General features: G+C 36.3%; 1 protein-coding gene across 5 annotated transcripts in view; it reads left to right on the forward strand.

Annotated features, from left to right (window-relative positions):
- Positions 1-8710: 8710 nt before the first annotated feature.
- Positions 8711-18608, forward strand: part of LOC129236783 (AP-1 complex subunit gamma-1) — a 37114-nt gene continuing 27216 nt past the window's right edge. Inside the window, exons 1-2 of one of the 5 annotated variants that reach the window (XM_054871002.1) lie at positions 8711-9134; positions 12976-13336. In XM_054871002.1, the coding sequence (XP_054726977.1) occupies positions 13320-13336 (17 nt within the window). In that variant the 5' untranslated portion in view covers positions 8711-9134; positions 12976-13319. The remainder of the gene's footprint in view (positions 9135-12975; positions 13337-18608) is intronic. The other 4 variants (XM_054871003.1, XM_054871004.1, XM_054871005.1 and 1 more) reach the window with 4 other exon arrangements.

The following is an 18608-nucleotide window of genomic DNA, read 5'->3' on the forward strand; positions in this document are numbered from 1 at the left end:
TTACCTACATGTACACACATGCCTTCCAGATAACATAAAACTTTTGATATCAATGTAGAGCAGCAGGTAGTAGGAGATGTGTCAGAATTTTTGGTGCTTGCTAACGCGAATTAGCTCATCGGTCTGCACAACTTGCATTTAATAGAGCAGAGCGTTCTTTAAATAGGCGCTCGTGCACTCTTGAAGTAGATTTCACTAGGGTTTGAAATGTTATTCAGTATAAATTAGACGCTATCGTATGCAGTAGGAATCGACAGGTGTGCTAGCGTTACATCAATTCAAACGTGTTAACAAGTGGTTTTTCGGTATATGTCTCTATGAAATAGATTAACATGCTGAATATTCTATAAATGATTCATTTTTCGAAGTGCATTTAAAAATTATTGTGCAAATATTATTGTAATACTGCTCTCTAAGGGCTGCACCGAACCATCCATTTCAGTGGATATATAACAATAAATATAACAAGTCGTCGAAGGAATCAAAACGGTATTACCTACATAAAAACAGACAAACATATATAAAAAGTCATATTTAAGATAACAAATAGCTACTATCGCGACATCGTTTTACCCGCTTATCAGCAACAGTCAGTGAGTGATATCGAATTTTTCGTGGTTTCTTGTACATTTTTGGTGAATGGTGTGAATTGCAAAAACTAGTTATGTTCATATGTATATGTGTTAAACAAATAAGAGTATAAGTAAATATTACAATTTAGTAGAATATAAATTAAAAAAATTTTTGTGTGTGACATTAAATTTCATAATTTCCTGCAGTTGAGCCACGATGTACCCGTATTACGAACCAGATTGGAGTGTTTTGCCGCCTGAAAATAATCGCAGGTACTTAACATTGTTAATGCATTATTTGATCTGTTTTAGAAAATATTTATAAGTAGTTTGTCTTATTGTCTTATTGGCTGTTAAAGCAAAGGGAAATGGGAATGTGAACGCCCACCAAATCTATGTAATTTTTCATACGATATGCTGCTCATACATATGTACATACGCATGTAGGTATGTCTAAATAAATAGATATTTTGCTATAAGCTAACGAATATTACAATCAATCAATTGTTCATATTTTCGAAAAAAAAGTATACTACACTAGGCGCAAAAAGAGACTGTCTAATTCGCAAAAAAAAAATCAAAATATCGTGATTGCAGGTAAAAGGCATTATTCGGATAGACAATTAGATTCGACTTATATAACTTCAATATATATATATATTAGGCCGGGTCGATTTGTGGGGAGGCAAAAAACAAAAACGCCCATTGCTCTGTGAAAATCATATTCTAGTGATCAAAATAAGAAACTTTGCCGAAGGAACCATACCTCTAAAACGAATTCTGATGTCCCCCAATTTGGGTCGAACTTTTTAGTTTCTTTTCTCATGTAAAGGCCAAAAATGCTGATATTTTGAAATGATTGTATGGGGAATCCCCCAGGGGAGTTCCAGGGGGTGTGCCACGGGCATGGGTGGATCAGCTGTCCGAAGTTAGTGGGGGTCGGTCATACATTTGGACTTGATTGGAGCACTCTAAATGGGTCAAAGTGGGATTTTCCGTTCGACCCAAATTGGGGGACATCAGAATTCGTTTTAGAGGTATGGTTCCTTCGGCAAAGTTTCTTATTTTGATCCCTAGAATACGATTTTCACAGAGCAATGAGCGATTTTGAAATCGACCCGCCCTAATATGTGTGCATATGTAAGTAGCCACAGATTATAATCTCTTTATATGTACACCACCAGCCAGCGCAAGTAATTGTACTTATAGGTGAAATTGTTTTTTTTTTTGTTTTTTTTGAAGTGAAACTTCTTAGGCGTCGATGGACGAGCGAGAATGGAGAGTAAAATTTCAAGGCCATGCAACGTTTTGGGCCTTTTCGTTCCGCGAGCGAGAAAAAAGATATAACGTAAAGGAAAAGGAGAGAGAGAGCTATACTTTATATAAATCTTAGATACACTTTCGGCTATTTTTACTGAGTTTTTCCTTGTGGTTGCTAATTTCTAGTGAGAAATAACACTGCCTACTTTGTGGCGCTTGTTTGTTGGTGCAAAGTTGTAGGAAACATATATTTGGTGTTTACTTTTTAGCGTTATGTTTCCTTGGTGCCTACGATTTGGGGGCCTTTTTTGGTCCCAATTTTTTGGCGTTTTTTTTTTTGGTGCTTACTTGTTGGCGTTTATTTCCGTTTCCTGGCTAGTGCTTGTGCGTACTATAAAGTGCTATCCATTCCGGCGTCGGATTTATTGATATTGCCTTACGGTAATTTGTGCCGTTGCTGCGATCCTGGAATCGCTGCTCTTGTGCGGGTGATAAACGCTCGAAGTAGTGCGCGTTGTTGCCACGGTTTGTGTCCGGCGTTTACCTACACCGGTCGATCCCTCTCCTTTTTTTGTAAATTTTGTCTATTTGTATTCTCTGCAAATGTTGTGAATTTATTTAGATATATATTCTTTCTCTCTCTCTCTCTCCCTCATTCTCTATCGGGTCTCTCCCTCTTTCTTTGTCTGTTTTGAAAGTTTCACTTCTGTTATGTGTACTACACTTTTGATGTGATAACGTCTTATAATTCGATTTAACAGGCTGCACGCACGAAAAAATGTGTCGTTACCTTGCTCATTGCCGTTACCTTGCTCATTTGTCGTTACCTTGCTCATTGCCGTTACCTTGAATGAACTGCAAGCGAAAGCGCGGAGCGAACGACAAAGCAAACGAACGGCAACGTTCGACATCTTGCTCTCTCCTACTTAAGTGAGCGTATATGTATGTGTATGTATATGCGCATATCTTTATATATATATTTCTTATGTTCGTGTGTTTGTCACTGAACTCCTCCTAAACGACTGAACCGATTTTGATGAAATTTTTTGTGTGTGTTCAATGGGATTCGAGAATGGTTTAGATTCACAATTTCCATCCGCTTCGTGACTAGGGTCTCGAGATAGAGACCAAAACGTGGACCCTAGAATATGTTTGTACAATATGGATAGCAATTGGAAGATATTGGTGAATGCTTTAGTACAGAGTATTTCTCATGCCGCTTCGTGAATGGGGTCTCGAGATATAGGTCAAAATGTGGGCCCGGGTAACCTTCGGATGTGTATATACAATATGGGTATCAAATGGAAGCTGTTGGTGAATGCTTTAGTTCAGAGTATTTTTCATGCCGCTCCGTGACTAGGGTCCCGAGATAGAGACCAACACGTGGACCCTAGAATGTGTTTGTACAATATGGATAGCAATTGGAAGCTATTGGTGAATGCTTTAGTTCAGAGTATTTCTCATGCCGCTCCGTGACTGGGGTCTCGAGATATAGGTCAAAATGTGGGCCCGGGTAACCTTTGGATGTGTATATACAATATGGGTATCAAATGGAAGCTGTTGGTGAATGCTTTAGTTCAGAGTATTTTTCATGTCGCTCCGTGACTAGGGTCCCGAGATAGAGACCAACACGTGGACCCTAGAATGTGTTTGTACAATATGGATATCAATTGGAAGCTGTTAGTGAATGCTTTAGTACAGAGTATTTCTCATGCCGCTCCGTGACTGGGGTCTCAAGATATAGGTCAAAACGTGGACCCGGGTAACCTTCGGATGTGTATATACAATATGGGTATCAAATGGAAGCTGTTGGTGAATGCTTTAGTTCAGAGTATTTTTCATGCCGCTCCGTGACTAGGGTCCCGAGATAGAGACCAACACGTGGACCCTAGAATGTGTTTGTACAATATGGATAGCAATTGGAAGCTATTGGTGAATGCTTTAGTACAGAGTATTTCTCATGCCGCTCCGTGACTGGGGTCTCGAGATATAGGTCAAAACGTGGGCCCGGGTAACCTTCGGATGTGTATATACAATATGGGTATCAAATGGAAGCTGTTGGTGAATGCTTTAGTTCAGAGTATTTTTCATGCCGCTCCGTGACTAGGGTCTCGAGATATAGGTCAAAACGTGGGCCCGGGTAACCTTTGGTTGTGGATGTGCAATATGGGCATCAAATGAAAGCTGTCGATAAGTGCTTTAACGTGGGGTAATTTTCATACCTATTGATGACTAGGGTCTCGAAATATATGCCAAAACGTGGACCCACCGTGTCTTTGCCCAGCGAAGCGGGTCGGGTTTGCTAGTGTACATATATAAATTCACGTATTTGTATTTGCATATGCCTTCTTATTGATTATTATTAATTTGATTTACTTGAAGAATTTAAAATAAAACCAAGTTTGTTAATAATACCTGTTGTTTTAATGTTATTATTATTTTTTGACGTAATAACGTCTTATAATTCTATGTAGCCGGCTGCACGCACCAAAAAATGCGTCGTTATCTTGCTCATGCGTCGTTACCTTGCTTGAACAGCATTTTATGTTATGTTATGTTATGTTATGGTATGTTATGTTATGTTATGTTATGTTATGTTATGTTATGTTATGTTATGTTATGTTATGTTATGTTATGTTATATTATGTTATGTTATGTTATGTTATGTTATGTTATGTTATGTTAATGTTAACTCATTCTCTATATCCATACAAAATATCTATCAAACAAATAAAATTAAAATTTTCTTTTGAAAAATGCAACCATTCAATCAGTATTTTCTTATGACGTTATCACGTTAAACTATCGTCAGTAAACCGACTTTACAGACAACCTCTTTTTTTCCTTGTTTGTTTTTCCTGAGAGCATAGGGCCCCGACAAGACTTAGTGTTGCGTTGGTTTCGTTATTCTATTATGATTTCTGACGGGGTAGGTGATCAACCTGCCGCTATCAGTTCTAAGTGCTGGAAATGCCCACCTGTCGTTGCTTACGAACAACGCCTGCTTACTGCTTTGAGCACCATCTGTGTTTCACATTTTTCTGGTAGAAGGATCACACAAATGGTTGAGGGCTTCGCTAAACTTTGAGTGTGTCTGCGCTATTAATGCGGTTGCCCGCTTCCTCTTGCTGGCGCCACTGATGCAATGTGTACTGTGTGTTTTTCTTTGTTTTTGCTTATTTTAGCAGCTACAATACAAATAATGCGCTGACTATTGTGCGGGAGTAGGGATGGAAAAAATACGTTTTTGGGGTTGAGGAATGAGATTTTTTTTTGTTTTTTAGAAACTGGGAAAGTAGGTAACTTTGGAAAAGTGTGAGGACCGTGCTTTCCGTGGGATTCGAATCCACAACCTCTGGGATGGCAGGCTAGTGCACTTACGCTAGATCACCGAGGGAGCTGTGTGGGTGACATAGCGGCAGTAAAATCTGGGCACGACCTCCATTGTTGTTATAATCAGTGAAAAGTTATAAAAATCAAAAAAATCATAATCATACAGAATGTTTTTCTGCTGTTGTTGTAACAGCCTAAATAATCCCCACATATATAATACAAATGCTGCTGAACTTACAGTCCCTGGCCGAATATACATCCGGGGCGTTCCGGTTACGTAGAACCGACTGTCGGGGGAACGCTAAGGTTTTTTCTAATAGCGGTCGCGCCTCAAGCAATAACGATTTCCGAAGAGCTATTCATGTCATGGAAAAGCTTCTCAAAGAAACCATTTGCAGTTCAAAGGGGTTCTAATGTAAAGCCGGCACCTTTCAGCTGGTTGAATCAACTGCTACAAATTTGCAGAGATTGCAACGTCTAAAGGCTTTTAACTTTTACTACCTTCATACATTTTCCGTTTTCATTCCTACTTCAAGAGTAAGTGCTCAGGTACTTTTAAAGTTTTTAAAGTTTGCGCATTAGGAAATGCCTCCATAATATTAAGTATACAGTTAAAACGCCGAAAAAAGCGAATTTTTTCTGAGAAAACTTTTAAATTTATTGCTCTAAAAATTTGTATATATATTATGTTGTATTTACTGTCACAAAATCGAAATTTTTTTTCTTCACTCATCTTATAGTAAATCATTTCAAGAATGTTGTGTCAAAATTTTAAGTGGATCGGAGCAGAACTCTACTTTAACTGAAAAATTCGACTTTTTTAGTTTCAGATGATTCTACGACGAATGCCGATGTACAATAACATGCAACTGATTTTATTAAAGTATCTTAAGCCATATTTCTGTAAAAAATTCAAAAAAAAAGTGTTTTTTTAGCGCTAAACCCTACCACCCCCTTAAGAATAAAAAAAAAATAAAAAAAAACTCGATTTTTTGAAAATTCTAGCTGCATATGACCCCTAAAACTAGTCTTTTGACAATTTTCGATTTTTATTATTGGATTTTTCATTTTTTTTCTTATATTTTTACATTAATAATAAGTGACACAACTCTGTCTATTTTAATTACCACGATTTTTAACACTTCTCTATAAAAGTAGTGAGCGAAATCGTCAAAGAAATTCGATTGAAAGTTCGTCTGTGTGTGTCAAGTTGGGTGGTACAGGCCTTGCTTGAAACTATAGCGCCCTTCATTTGCAAAATAGCATATTTGGATCTCCACTTAAAGCACCTATCAAGGATAAAGCACCATAATCATTAATTTTTGCAAGTTAATATGGATAATTCAGACTGGAAGTATTTTAGCATAACTAAAAAAAGCAATGTGTTTACCAATTTTCATGGGCTCTGTTTTAGACTCGAATTTTTTAGAATTTATTCAAAGTATTAAAAACATTTTGCAAAAATCGCTTGTAACATTAGAACTTCTAAGATATTGCGGTAAGTAGCAAATGAATTCCTGATAGAAATATGGTTATTATTTACGATATTCGAAATAATGGTCTGCCTTGTTCAAATTGCTTTTAGGTGTGATTAGCAACGTAGTTATTGTACAGGCAGATTTGCCTAAGTGCCGTGAACTAAAGTGCATCCTTGATTCGAACTTCACCCAAAAACAAAAAAAAAATAAATAATTGGCGCGTACACTTCTGTTAGGTGTTTGGCCGAGCTACTTCTTCCTATTTCGAACCCAACCTAAGAGGTTAGGAGTAGTCAGAATTTTCAAAAAAAGTGGATTTTTTTGGCATTTTCTTAAAGTATAATGTCTTAAAGGGGGAGCCTGGTTTATGAGGTCTAAAAATTGCATCTCTTTGCGTTTTTTTTTAAAGGAAAAATTTAATTTAGCACTGCAAAGTTTTTTCTATCTTTTAATGAACATTTAAAAAGTATAAAAAATTTTTGTACTGGTTGAAATAAGTTGAAAAAAATGTTTAACATAGAAATTAGTAGAGCGCTGCAACGCTGGAGTTTCCAGCTGGCGTACACGATACAGCTCGTAATTATTATCTAAAGCAAAAAATTCAAATGGATTTCTAATTATCATCATTTTTTATTCTAGATGAACTAAGAAAACTGAGAGAATTTCCAAAATTTCAACTTTTTGGAGGTTTTAAAGAAAAAAATGCCTTTCTATAAAAAAAATTCACTTCAACTTGGTATAAAAATCTTGAAAATTTTTTTTTTTATCTATTTTGTTAGTTCAAATAGAAGAGAATTTAATACTGAAGGGAACAAGCTATGATTCATTTCAAAAGGTTCATTAGTTTTTTTTCATTCATGTAAGAAATCATAAAAATGAAAAGTCGAGAAAAGAAGATAAAGTTTGTACTATAGCTGTCCGGTCACAGCGTAACTACCTAACGCTCGCCTACCCTTGGCTTATCTACGGAAATATTTAGAATTAGGCTCTGTAACTTTGTGTGAATATTCTGAAATATATTAGGAATCGCTTAAAACGAAAAAAAAATTGATTTTTTTGTCCTTATAAACCAGGCTCCCCTCTTAAAAATATTGTGTGAAAATTTGAGGTGAATTCGACAAATACTTTTCGAGTTATTCAACAATTAACAAAGGGCGCTTGTAATCGATAGCAAAACTATGTTTTTTGATTTGGTGATCCCTGTAACTTAAAAACCGCTTGCTAGATTTCAATAAAATGTATACTGCTTTTGAAAAACATAAAAATCTCGTGCCTGATTGAATTTTTTTAATTTCAATTTAAAAAAAAAATTATTTGTCGTTTTTTTTCTCGAAAATCTGAAAAATATTTACTCAGACCTGCATATTGTTAATTTTAAAGAAAAGAAAAAAACACCGATCAAGCACAAGATTATCTATTAATAAAACTAATTTCTCTTGTCCCATTGAACGGATCGAAACATGATGTATTAATGCTATGTTTTTGTTTTTTTTTTTTTAATTAAGCAATTGACTATCAAAATTATGGAAATTTATCATTTTTTCGACCCTCTGAGTATCTCTAACCGCCTAATCTACTCTAATTTGGGGCACTCTACTGCTCTGCGAAAAAAATTCATAGAAGCTTTTGTGAAATGTTTGTTGAACTAATAGGGTTACTAATTAAATATTTGTACATATATATATACCTATTATTAACTTCCTCCTTAAATTTCTTAAATTCTTCAAATATGGACATTTTACAAGAGTAAGACTCCTTAAAATTTTATTATTATTATTATTTACTAAAAAAAAGTATAAAAGACAAAACTTATTGTCTATAATTAAATGAAAAAAAAATTATTTCAATAAGAAATTTTATTTTCTTATCAAAATTACGATATTATCTGATTTAATTATTTTAAAATATTTTCTTTGTATAATTCCTGCACCACTGTGTGTAAATTTCACAAATGAGTAACCCTACAAAATACACCATCCCGAAATGCACCGTTTTTATCGATTTCGCTTTTTGCTGTCAACGTTGTTTCGCCTTTTTTAGTCCCGTTCGTTGCCACTTGACAAGTTCCGTCAGTCGTGTTGGTCGTTTGTCATCGGTTAGCAAAAAAGTGGTTTTATTTTGTGAAAATCCAATTTATTTGTTTAATTTTTAGTTTTCCCCACACCTGTTTGTGTGTAAATTCGTTGAAAACCCGTAAAAAGTTAATAGTAAGCGGCAAACTACGAAATAAACGCTACATTCCAGTAGAAAATAAGTGAATAAAAATCGGCCGAACACATCACAAGGAAGAAAATGTAAATTGATGCGTTGTGAAAAAATAAGCGTAGAAAAGACGAAACAAGTTAAAAAGAGTAGGTAAAGGAGCAGCAGTGAACGTGAACAATTGTGTGTGCAAGCAAAAGGAAAACGTAAACGTCAAGAGATTCGCAACTGAAAAGGTTAAATACGTGAATTTGGATTAAAAAAAAGTGCAAATTAATTGAAATATCATGTAAGCATATTGCATAAAACCAAAAAAGCGTTTTACGAAAGTTGACGCATTCAAGAAATGGAAATCCATTTTAGTCATTTGATCGCGCAACTGGAGCACTGAAGGCTGCACTGTGCTGGTGCAACGTACAAAGATTTGTCTTTAAAGACTGCAAGGAAATTTTTTGCCGCCACTGCAGCGTCTAGCCTAGCTTTTGCACCTGCGGCCAACGGTTCTAGTCTTCTACTGTATGACTACTTTTACCCATATATGCATAAGTACATGCCCTGCTTATGTCTTTAAGCATTTTCGTTCACAACCATGCTCGTACTTTACCGTAACCGTTTTGTTAAATTGACAAGATGTTTATAAAAAAGTGCCAACTTCATGTATCAGAGGAATGCATGTCTCCCTTCCTTACACGCTAAGCGCGTAAGCGAATTCCAAAGATCTAATTGTGTCTATTTAAATTAGACAGATATTATGAACTAAAAATTTTTCCATTTTTATCAGTTTGCCACTTTTATCATTTTCCTAGAAATTCTTATCAACGTGGACGAAAGCAGTTTATAAATCAAATGAACGTCTACATTAAATCAACTGATAAGTGGCTACTGTTTCAATTTCTTAACTTTTACACACGAGATGTACGTACCAGGATAATTGTTTTCAAATTAATATCTTAAAAGTCAAAAGCTGAATGTATTATGCACAAAATATAGTAGCCTAGCGCATAAAACTAAAATTGGCTAGAATTTAGTATAATGCCGATCGCTTTGGAAAAAACGGTAAAAAGGGGGTGATAGAGGGGTGTATCACCATCTTAAAACTGAAAACAGAACCTGCGGAGGCTTATAGTTTTTAAGTAATTTAATGTTAAAGTTCTATAATTTAGCGAAAAGTTGGTGTTGCCATACACCTGAAATGAAAACGAAGTTCGCACGCAGGGATGTTCAGTGGAAGGTTCATTGTAAAACTGCAGTATTTTTTGCTGTAATTTAAAGTTGAGAAATGAATTTGAAAATAAAAACATACAACTCATTTAAACTTAAAAACAATGATATTAAGCGTATCACAAAAAATAATAAAGTAATTAAAATTAAATTAAATTAATTAACACAGTATTTTTGCGTAGAACTCCTTTTCGCGTGGACGGCCTTCGGCCGCGCTTCAAAAAAATAACCCTCATCAGTCCAACTCCGGCTACGCAATCCACAGTATTTTTGCGTAGAACTCCTTTTCGCGTGGGCGGCCTTCGGCCGCGCTTCAAAAAAATAACCCTCATCAGTCCAACTCCGGCTACGCAATCCACAGTATTTTTGCGTAGAACTTCTTTTCGCGTGGGCGGCCTTCGGCCGCGCTTCAAAAAAATAACCCTCATCAGTCCAACTCCGGCTACGCAATCCACAGTATTTTTGCGTAGAACTCCTTTTCGCGTGGGCGGCCTTCGGCCGCACTTCAAAAAAATAACCCTCATCAGTCCAACTCCGGCTACGCAATCCACAGTATTTTTGCGTAAAACTCCTTTTCGCGTGGGCGGCCTTCGGCCGCACTTCAAAAAAATAACCCTCATCAGTCCAACTCCGGCTACGCAATCCACAGTATGTTTGCGTAAAACTCCTTTCCGTGTTAAAACCATTGAACCCAAAATTAAAACGTCATATGCGTGTATGTAGTAAGCAGGCACAATAACCCCCATTCCCATCATTAACACTAAACTCAAGTACTTAATTTTTGTTTTCATTTGCAGGCATCCGGCAACACCATACTCTTGTAATTCCAATCTTCTTCTTGTTCGCGCTTAAAATTGGAATGTGATTGCATAGGCAAATGAATTTGCATTTAATTTTAATAGATATAATTGGAATATTAGCATAAAAATCGGTACAAACACGCGTGTGAGTGTATATTTGGTGATTTATAGTGAAATGTTAAAAAATATAGAGTGTAATGTGGCAAATTATACTGATGTTCCCAAGGGCATTTTGAATGTAAATAATTAAAAAATTATTATTTCCCGATTAATTTAAAGTTATAAAGAGTGTTCCTTAACACCTCACTAACATCTCCACCAAGTTTCATTAAAAAAAACATTATAGTTTGCCAGAAATTCCAAGATCGGCATTGTTCTAAATTCCAGCCCTAAAATTGTTTTTGATGCTTGACAACTAAAAACACCGCATAGAAGTGCTACTCCATTAAGCAACTTCTATTAATGTTACTTGAAAATAATTATAGGCCACATATTCCTTTGAACAGCTAAAAAAAATGGGTTAAATGCCAACTAATATTAGTTTGTTATTCACCACGCATACGAATTCCATTCACCACACCTTACTAAGCTGTCATTTGTCTGCTGTTTGGTTTTTGCTTAGTTTTGGCCATGTTTGTGTTCATTAGTGTTGGCCAAGAGGCACAGGAAAAACGCAAACAAAGCGGAGGAATATCAACTCAGGAAGGAACACCGATTTACCTTTTTTTTTCGCTGTACGTTTCTGTTTGGTGAGCATTTGTATGCCACCATTCCTGTTTCCGTTCCTGTGTGGCCAAATGCCAAGCAGCCGCCCACCCACTAAACTTGCGCTTAGTGCACGAGTAACAATTGCAACTGCAAATTGGTAGTTTTCATTAGTTGTGGGCTTCGCCACTGCATATAAATGCTTACGAATGCATATAAAAAAGTGAAAAGATGTATATAAAATATGCACAATTGAATGCAAGGAGTAAGTGCAGGGTGTGCAGTGTGCAAATAAGGCCTAAAGAATGGCGAAAGGAGGTTACATCGGCGAAAATTTACACAACAAGTAGCTTTATATTTCCCATTTTCAGTACTTGAGTGCATTTTCTAGTAAAATTGTGCCTTCTAGCTCAATTAGCATCAATAGCCGCAACGTTGTAATTTGTCAGTATGAGGCTTTGAATGAAAACAAAAGGGTGGTGTGTGCTGCAGTGGAACTGAATATATAGTACTAGTCCACTAAATTGTCATGCTTGAGGGCAATAAATAGTTGTAGGTACATACCTACATACGTGTCTTTCAATTGGCACCATCTGTCATCGGCATCCAGTTTGTCTTTATTTATTAAATTTACGTGCGAATGCCAGATGCGTTCAGCTTCTTAAGCCACATCACACAAATAATTGATGACTATTAGGACACTGCGTCGCTCGCTCCTTTAGTCAAAGTCAAAGATGTTTGTCTCTCTACCTCTTTGTTTACTAATTAATCTCAGCAAGGTCTGAATTAACCATGAATACTGTAATTATTTGTTAGAGTTGTGAAATAAGCCTGAAAACAGCACATTGACTACATAGAATTATTATACTTTTTAAACAAAATACACTTAGCAACAGCAAATACCTGTAAATTCGCATGCACAGACACCATTTTCGCACTTCATTTATAATAGATAGTTTAATTATCTGTTTGAATAACTGCATGGCTTCCCGAAAATTCAGCATCTCATCCGATAGACATCGGAAAATTTGTTAACCGTTTGCTGTTGTTTTTGCTGCATAACAGTTAGCAATCAGCCTATAAAGCGTGGCTTAATCACTCAGTCACTTAGGCCCAGCCTTTGCATTATTTTGCTTTATTTGTCAACGTAACTAATATATGATATATTCGCTTCGGCTGTAGCTGAGTATCGGAATTGAGTTGCTCACTCTCATACAGTCAGGCCAACAGTCTCATTTTTGCGGCCAGCTAACCAAGCCTCCCATACGTTTTCATTGTAGTATTGTGGCAGCGGCACTAGCGACGCAGCGCGTTTGTAGTACGCATTGCTCGTCGTCATTGCTATTGAAGTTCAGTTGTTACCCCCCACACTAACAATAACACTTGGATTAATCTATTCAACAGTAACAAAAAGAAAAACAGTGATAATCAAATAATAGTAATATAAAATCCATAAAAAAAAGTTGTGTGTTTCCTGTGTTCAACTACAAACGATCTCTGCACAGAGCAGAGCATAGAGGTGAGTAGTGGAGTTAAAGGCGGGTGAAAAACTGATGGTGTAGCAGTAACAGATTTTAGCGCGTGTCTGTGCCTACGACCAAGTACCAAAAACAATAACAAACAACAAACACGCCCGCAATAGCAACAGCTATTGGAGTATAATATATGCAAAAACAACAACTGTGAAAGCAACAGCAACAGCAACAATAACCATTAAAGTCAACTGAATCAGTGAATCACAGCTCAAAATGAATTCCGAACACGGGTAAATTCTGTTTTGTAATTGCGCTTCTACTTAGATATCATATGCTCTCCTTTAGAAACACTTTTAAGTTCATTTATATTTTTATTAGACATACATACGTATGTAGATTTTTTTATGTTAATAATAGTTGGGGAAATTAATGCATAATTTCTTAGTTTTTTATACAGTTAAATAACTTCTATACAATAAGTTTTAATTTTTAAGTTCACTGCTAAGCAAAAATTATTGAAATAAAATTATAAATTGTGTAGCCAAGTTAAGTTTTAAGGGGTTAGGGGTAGTCAGAGGTCCGAAAAAATGATGATTATCAATAATTTTTTTGCTTTATTTTTCAATAATAAAAACATAGCAAAATTTCAAAAAAAAAAAATGTATTATAAAAGTTATCGCTGTTTGTGTGGAGCCCGTTTCTCCAGAAGTCTCTTGCCGTGATTACCACAAGTCTTTGGAGATTCATCTAAAACCAATCGGACAGGAGAAATTAATTTTATTAATAGATAAACTTGCACCTGATCGAAGCTTTTTTTTTCAAAATTAATTTAATTTTTAGATTTTCGAGAAAAAAAAACCGACAATGAATTGTTAAAAAAAATCCTTCGATCAGGTATGAGTTTTGCGTGTTTTTCAAAGGCAGTATAAATTTTATTGAAATCTACCAAGCGATTTTTAAGTGATCAGTGATCACCAGTTCAAAAAACATAGTTTAGAGTTTTAAAAACGCATTTAAAGTTTTGCGAACGCTTCGGAACGCCCGAGCGCCCTTTGATAATTGTTGAATAACTCGAAAAGCATTTGTCGGATTCACTTCAAATTTTCACACAATATTTTTAAGATATTATGCTTTAAGAAAATGTAAAAAAATATAATTTTTGTTAATTCTGACTACCTTAACCCCTTAAACAATTTTTTTTATTTATTTGCTGCCTACAAGAAAGGCTATTTAAAAAATATTGATTATGAAGCAATGAATGCCTCGATGTTAGGCACATTTTTTTTATTTATTTTATTTATGTTTAATTTTACAGAACTTTTTTATCAATCGATTGTAGGTAGGTAGGTAGGTAAAATGGCAAGAGTACCCCAGGTACTCTACAAGTAGCACTTACGTGCCGTTTTGATACCATAATGTGGACCACTACCTGTGAAAGGATTTAGGGAGGAGAGAAAACCGTCTACAGCCGTCCAGTGCTGTTGATATAGCGGAGGAGAGAAAAGGGATCTAGGCTGGAGAATTTCTTCAAGTCATCCCCAAAGGACACGCTAAGGAATCTCAAGCGCCTAGCCGCCAGAGCTGGACATTTGCAGAGAAAGTGTTTCACAGTCTTTCTCTGCAGGATACCCACAGCTTCTGCAATAGGGGTTGTACGGAATTCCAAGCTTCTCCGCATGAGTACCAATCACCCAGTGACCAGTGAACACCGCAATGAGTTTGGAAATTGAATGGCGGGGATTCCCATCACCTTAAGCGTTCTGTTTCTATCGTATTGAGGCCATAGTGCTTTTGAAATAGCACACGATGAGACAGACCTCCATCTATCTTGCGCTTTTCGTAGAAAGAAATTGTGTAGTTTCTCTTTAACGACGGCCAAGGGGATATCGATGTCTGAGAAGGGGACAGCTGGAACCGGTTTTGCCGACCCCTTCCTGGTAAGCTCATCGGCAATTCCATTTCCCTCTATATTCCTGTGCCCAGGAACCCGGATGAGGGAAATGTTTCCTGCACGTTCGAGACAGAGAAGGAAGGGGAGATCTGCTTCAAGATGCTACTATGTCCTACAGGAAGTTTTCTCCAAAGGCCAATTTCCTTCAACCTAATAGCGCTCTGAGCAGCAATGGATTTAACCTGCAGATCCACAGGAAGTAAGTGCAGAATAACGTTGAGCGCAGCAGTGGGATATGTTCTACAAGCACCAGTGATGCCCACACATGCAGTTCTCTGCACTCTCTCTAATTTAGTGGTGTTGTAGCCCTTCTGAAGAGCTACCCACCGAACTAGGCAACCAAATGACAAAATTGGCAGAACCACTAAATTGTACATCCAAAGTACGACACGTGGCTTGAGACCCCATTTTTGCCGAACATAGATTTACAGGCGTAGAAGGCTATATTGGCCTTCTTAACTCGATTTTCTATGTGCAGCTTCCAGTGGAGCTTGGGGTCAAGTATTACACCAAGATACTTGACTTCTGATGAGAGAGTAAGACACTGGTTGTTTAGTCTTGGAAGTTTAAAAGGTGAAGACTTGTATTTTCTGGTGTATAGCATCAACTCCGTTTTGTCAGAGTTGACTCTGAGACCGCAACTGGCAGCGCATCTACTGAGTGTAGCCAGTGCACCTTCCAAAATTTCAGCCATTACTGATGGGAAGGAACCTGAGACCATTAGGACCAAGTCATCGGCATATGATACCACCTTTGAATCAAGTTGTTATTACTTTGAAATGTATATTAATTACAAAAACTTAAAGTTACATGAAACTAAATGAACAAAACTTGGTTTTAAAATTTGAGTGCTGTAGCATCAAAGTCCGCGAACGTGTTAAGATACTATAAACTTTCGAAATATCGAAAAAACAAAAAATCGATTTTTTTAAATTTCTAGATCACCGGTCCCCTTGATTCATAAATTTGACTACTAGTTGGCTCTCAGTAATTAGTTTTTATTCTTCATGGTCGATCTTTTGAATTTGTTATTACAATAATTTTTCTTAAAGTAATATAATAGATTAGGTTAAGCTAGGTTATAGCGGCTGTCCTCTATGGGTCACATTCAGGCTCATAGCCCAAGTGATGCCGCGTGGGAAGCTTGTCCTTATCTCTCCTAAAACCAGTGTGAACTTTTCAATAAATTTAGAAGATCTCTGATTTCCACAATACTGAATTCTTCCAGCTAATTAAAAATTTGTCTACTTAAAGTGGTGAAATTCACGTAAACGTAATATCTCAGGACGTAGGTTTTTATGGAATTGAAAGTTAAAGAGTAGAATAAGCTCATATATACATATAAAGGGGCTTTTAAAGGGTTACATACGTCCAGCAGCGTCAAAAATGCGTTTACGTCATAAATGTCACACTTTTTATGTTTATAACATTTTTTATTAAAAATATTAAAAATCCGGCTCGATAGACTATAGAGAAAACTCTTTCAAATATTAAAAAAAAAACCGCATCAAAAACTATTAAAAACTGTATGAGTTATCATGCAAACCGTGCCATAGAATCTGCCAATTTATTTGCCGACTTTTTTTGCTCTAATTTTGAACCCGACTTAGACTTCGGTTCTAGTCTGCCCTCTTAATTTTGGGTCATTGTGCCTATCTGTTACTGATGTCGTTAAGGGTATTATGAAGCTTAAGCCTACATCGAAAACTGACTCGGATGGCCTTTCGTGCATCTTGCTGAAGAACTGCTTGTGTCTCGCTGAGCCTCTTACAATTATATTTAATAAATCGTTGTCCTCCGGTATCTTTGCAATTACAGACCGATTTCGAAGCTTTCGTCTGTCTCAAAACTTTTTGAGATAACAGTGAATGATAAGTTAAATTTTGCTGTCAAAGGCCTAATATCTACCAACCAGCATGGTTTCGTTGCAAGTCGCTCCACGGTCACTAATTTGTCTATTTTCAATGATTACTGCATTTCAGCCTTCCAGAACAGATCTCAAGTTGATACAATTTATACAGACTTCTCTAAAGCGTTTGACAAAGTATCGCACCGAATACTCTTGTCGAAGCTTGCGTCATTGGGTATACACTCCACGTTTTTGTCGTGGATCAAATCATATTTGTCCAACAGGCACTGCGCTGTAGCCGTTGACAATACGACATCCCGTGCATTTATTGCGTCCTCTGGTGTCCCACAGGGAAGTATTCATAAAACATAAGCAAATGCTTTCACGTAAAATATGCTAAATCAAACAATACTTTGCATACTTCGTATAGTATTGGGGGCTTACATTTGCAATCCGTTGAGGAAATTAAAGACTTAGGCGTTATTTTCGACTCTAAGCTGAATTTCACTAGCCATGTTAACCACGTCATAAGACGAACCTATGCGATGCTAGCATTCGTACGCCGAAATTGTTCTGCATTTACCAATCCATACACTCTCAAAACGTTGTATTGTGCTTTTGTTAGATCAAGATTAGAGTATGCCGCTGTTATTTGGACACCGTACCAAATAGGTCTGTCCAATCGGATTGAGAGAGTTCAGAAAGTCTTTCTTCGTTTTGCGCTCCGATCTTTAAACTTTTCTGAACCTGTACTGTCGTACCGCTCTCGATGTTTATTGATTGACCGATTGTACGAAACCTTTAAAATTGGCTTCTCGAGAACCAACTATGGGGTGAATGTTCCGATTCCTAGGGCATGTGCAGATTTAAATATGTTTTTCAATTCTTCTGGTGCTGATTTTACATGGCCGTATGGCATCTTAGTCAATCATCTTAAATCGTTCTTTTCTTAGTAACTACTAAACTATTGTAGATTAGCTTAATATAGTCTGTAAGAATGTATCCATTCAAAGACAATAAATAAATGAATAAATAAATAAAGAAAAAGTAGTTTCGAGAAAAACGAGTTTAGACTTTCAAGTGCCTCAAACGAAGGAGAGCTACCTGTGCGCATCAAACTCTCGTCGGGCAGTTACATTTTCTACCATAACTTTTTATCTATGGGCAATTTTTACAATTGAATTCCACAGAAATACGCCTAAAACTATAAAAAAGAATAATAATCTGTAAAAAAAATGATTTTTTTGAAAATTCTGGACGACGTATGTCCCTTAATAGGGACAACAACTTGGCAATAAAATAAAATCCAGGTGAATTGTTATACATATGTTCATCTGTCCTTCAGATGTGTATAGTATACCGACTAAAACTTCGTGTCCAACATAATTCCTCAGTTCGCATGTTAATACTTTAGAGCCTGGCCACTATTATTGTTTCTGATTGTTTTCCTGATTTAATATAGAAGGCTATTTATGCCGCTTCTAAATGTTTTATTTAAAAAATAAATAAATATTCGAAACTTGTCAATATGTGATGCTTTTATAATTGTGAATTTATCTGCAAAAATTTTCATATATGTATGGTGCAAGGCGAATCTATTATTTATTAAAGGTGGTATCGGCAAATCAGCTGATTTGTTTTTTTTTTCTTTCGCTGTGTCCATGGTGCTGTCAGCCCAGAATGAATCAAGGCGAATTCATTTTTTGTTTTCTACTTTTTCAATACTTTGCTTTGACAATCAAACGTACAAAGCATTGTTGTT

This window comes from Anastrepha obliqua, chromosome 2 (assembly GCF_027943255.1).
Source record: "Anastrepha obliqua isolate idAnaObli1 chromosome 2, idAnaObli1_1.0, whole genome shotgun sequence".
Taxonomy (NCBI): domain Eukaryota; kingdom Metazoa; phylum Arthropoda; class Insecta; order Diptera; family Tephritidae; genus Anastrepha; species Anastrepha obliqua.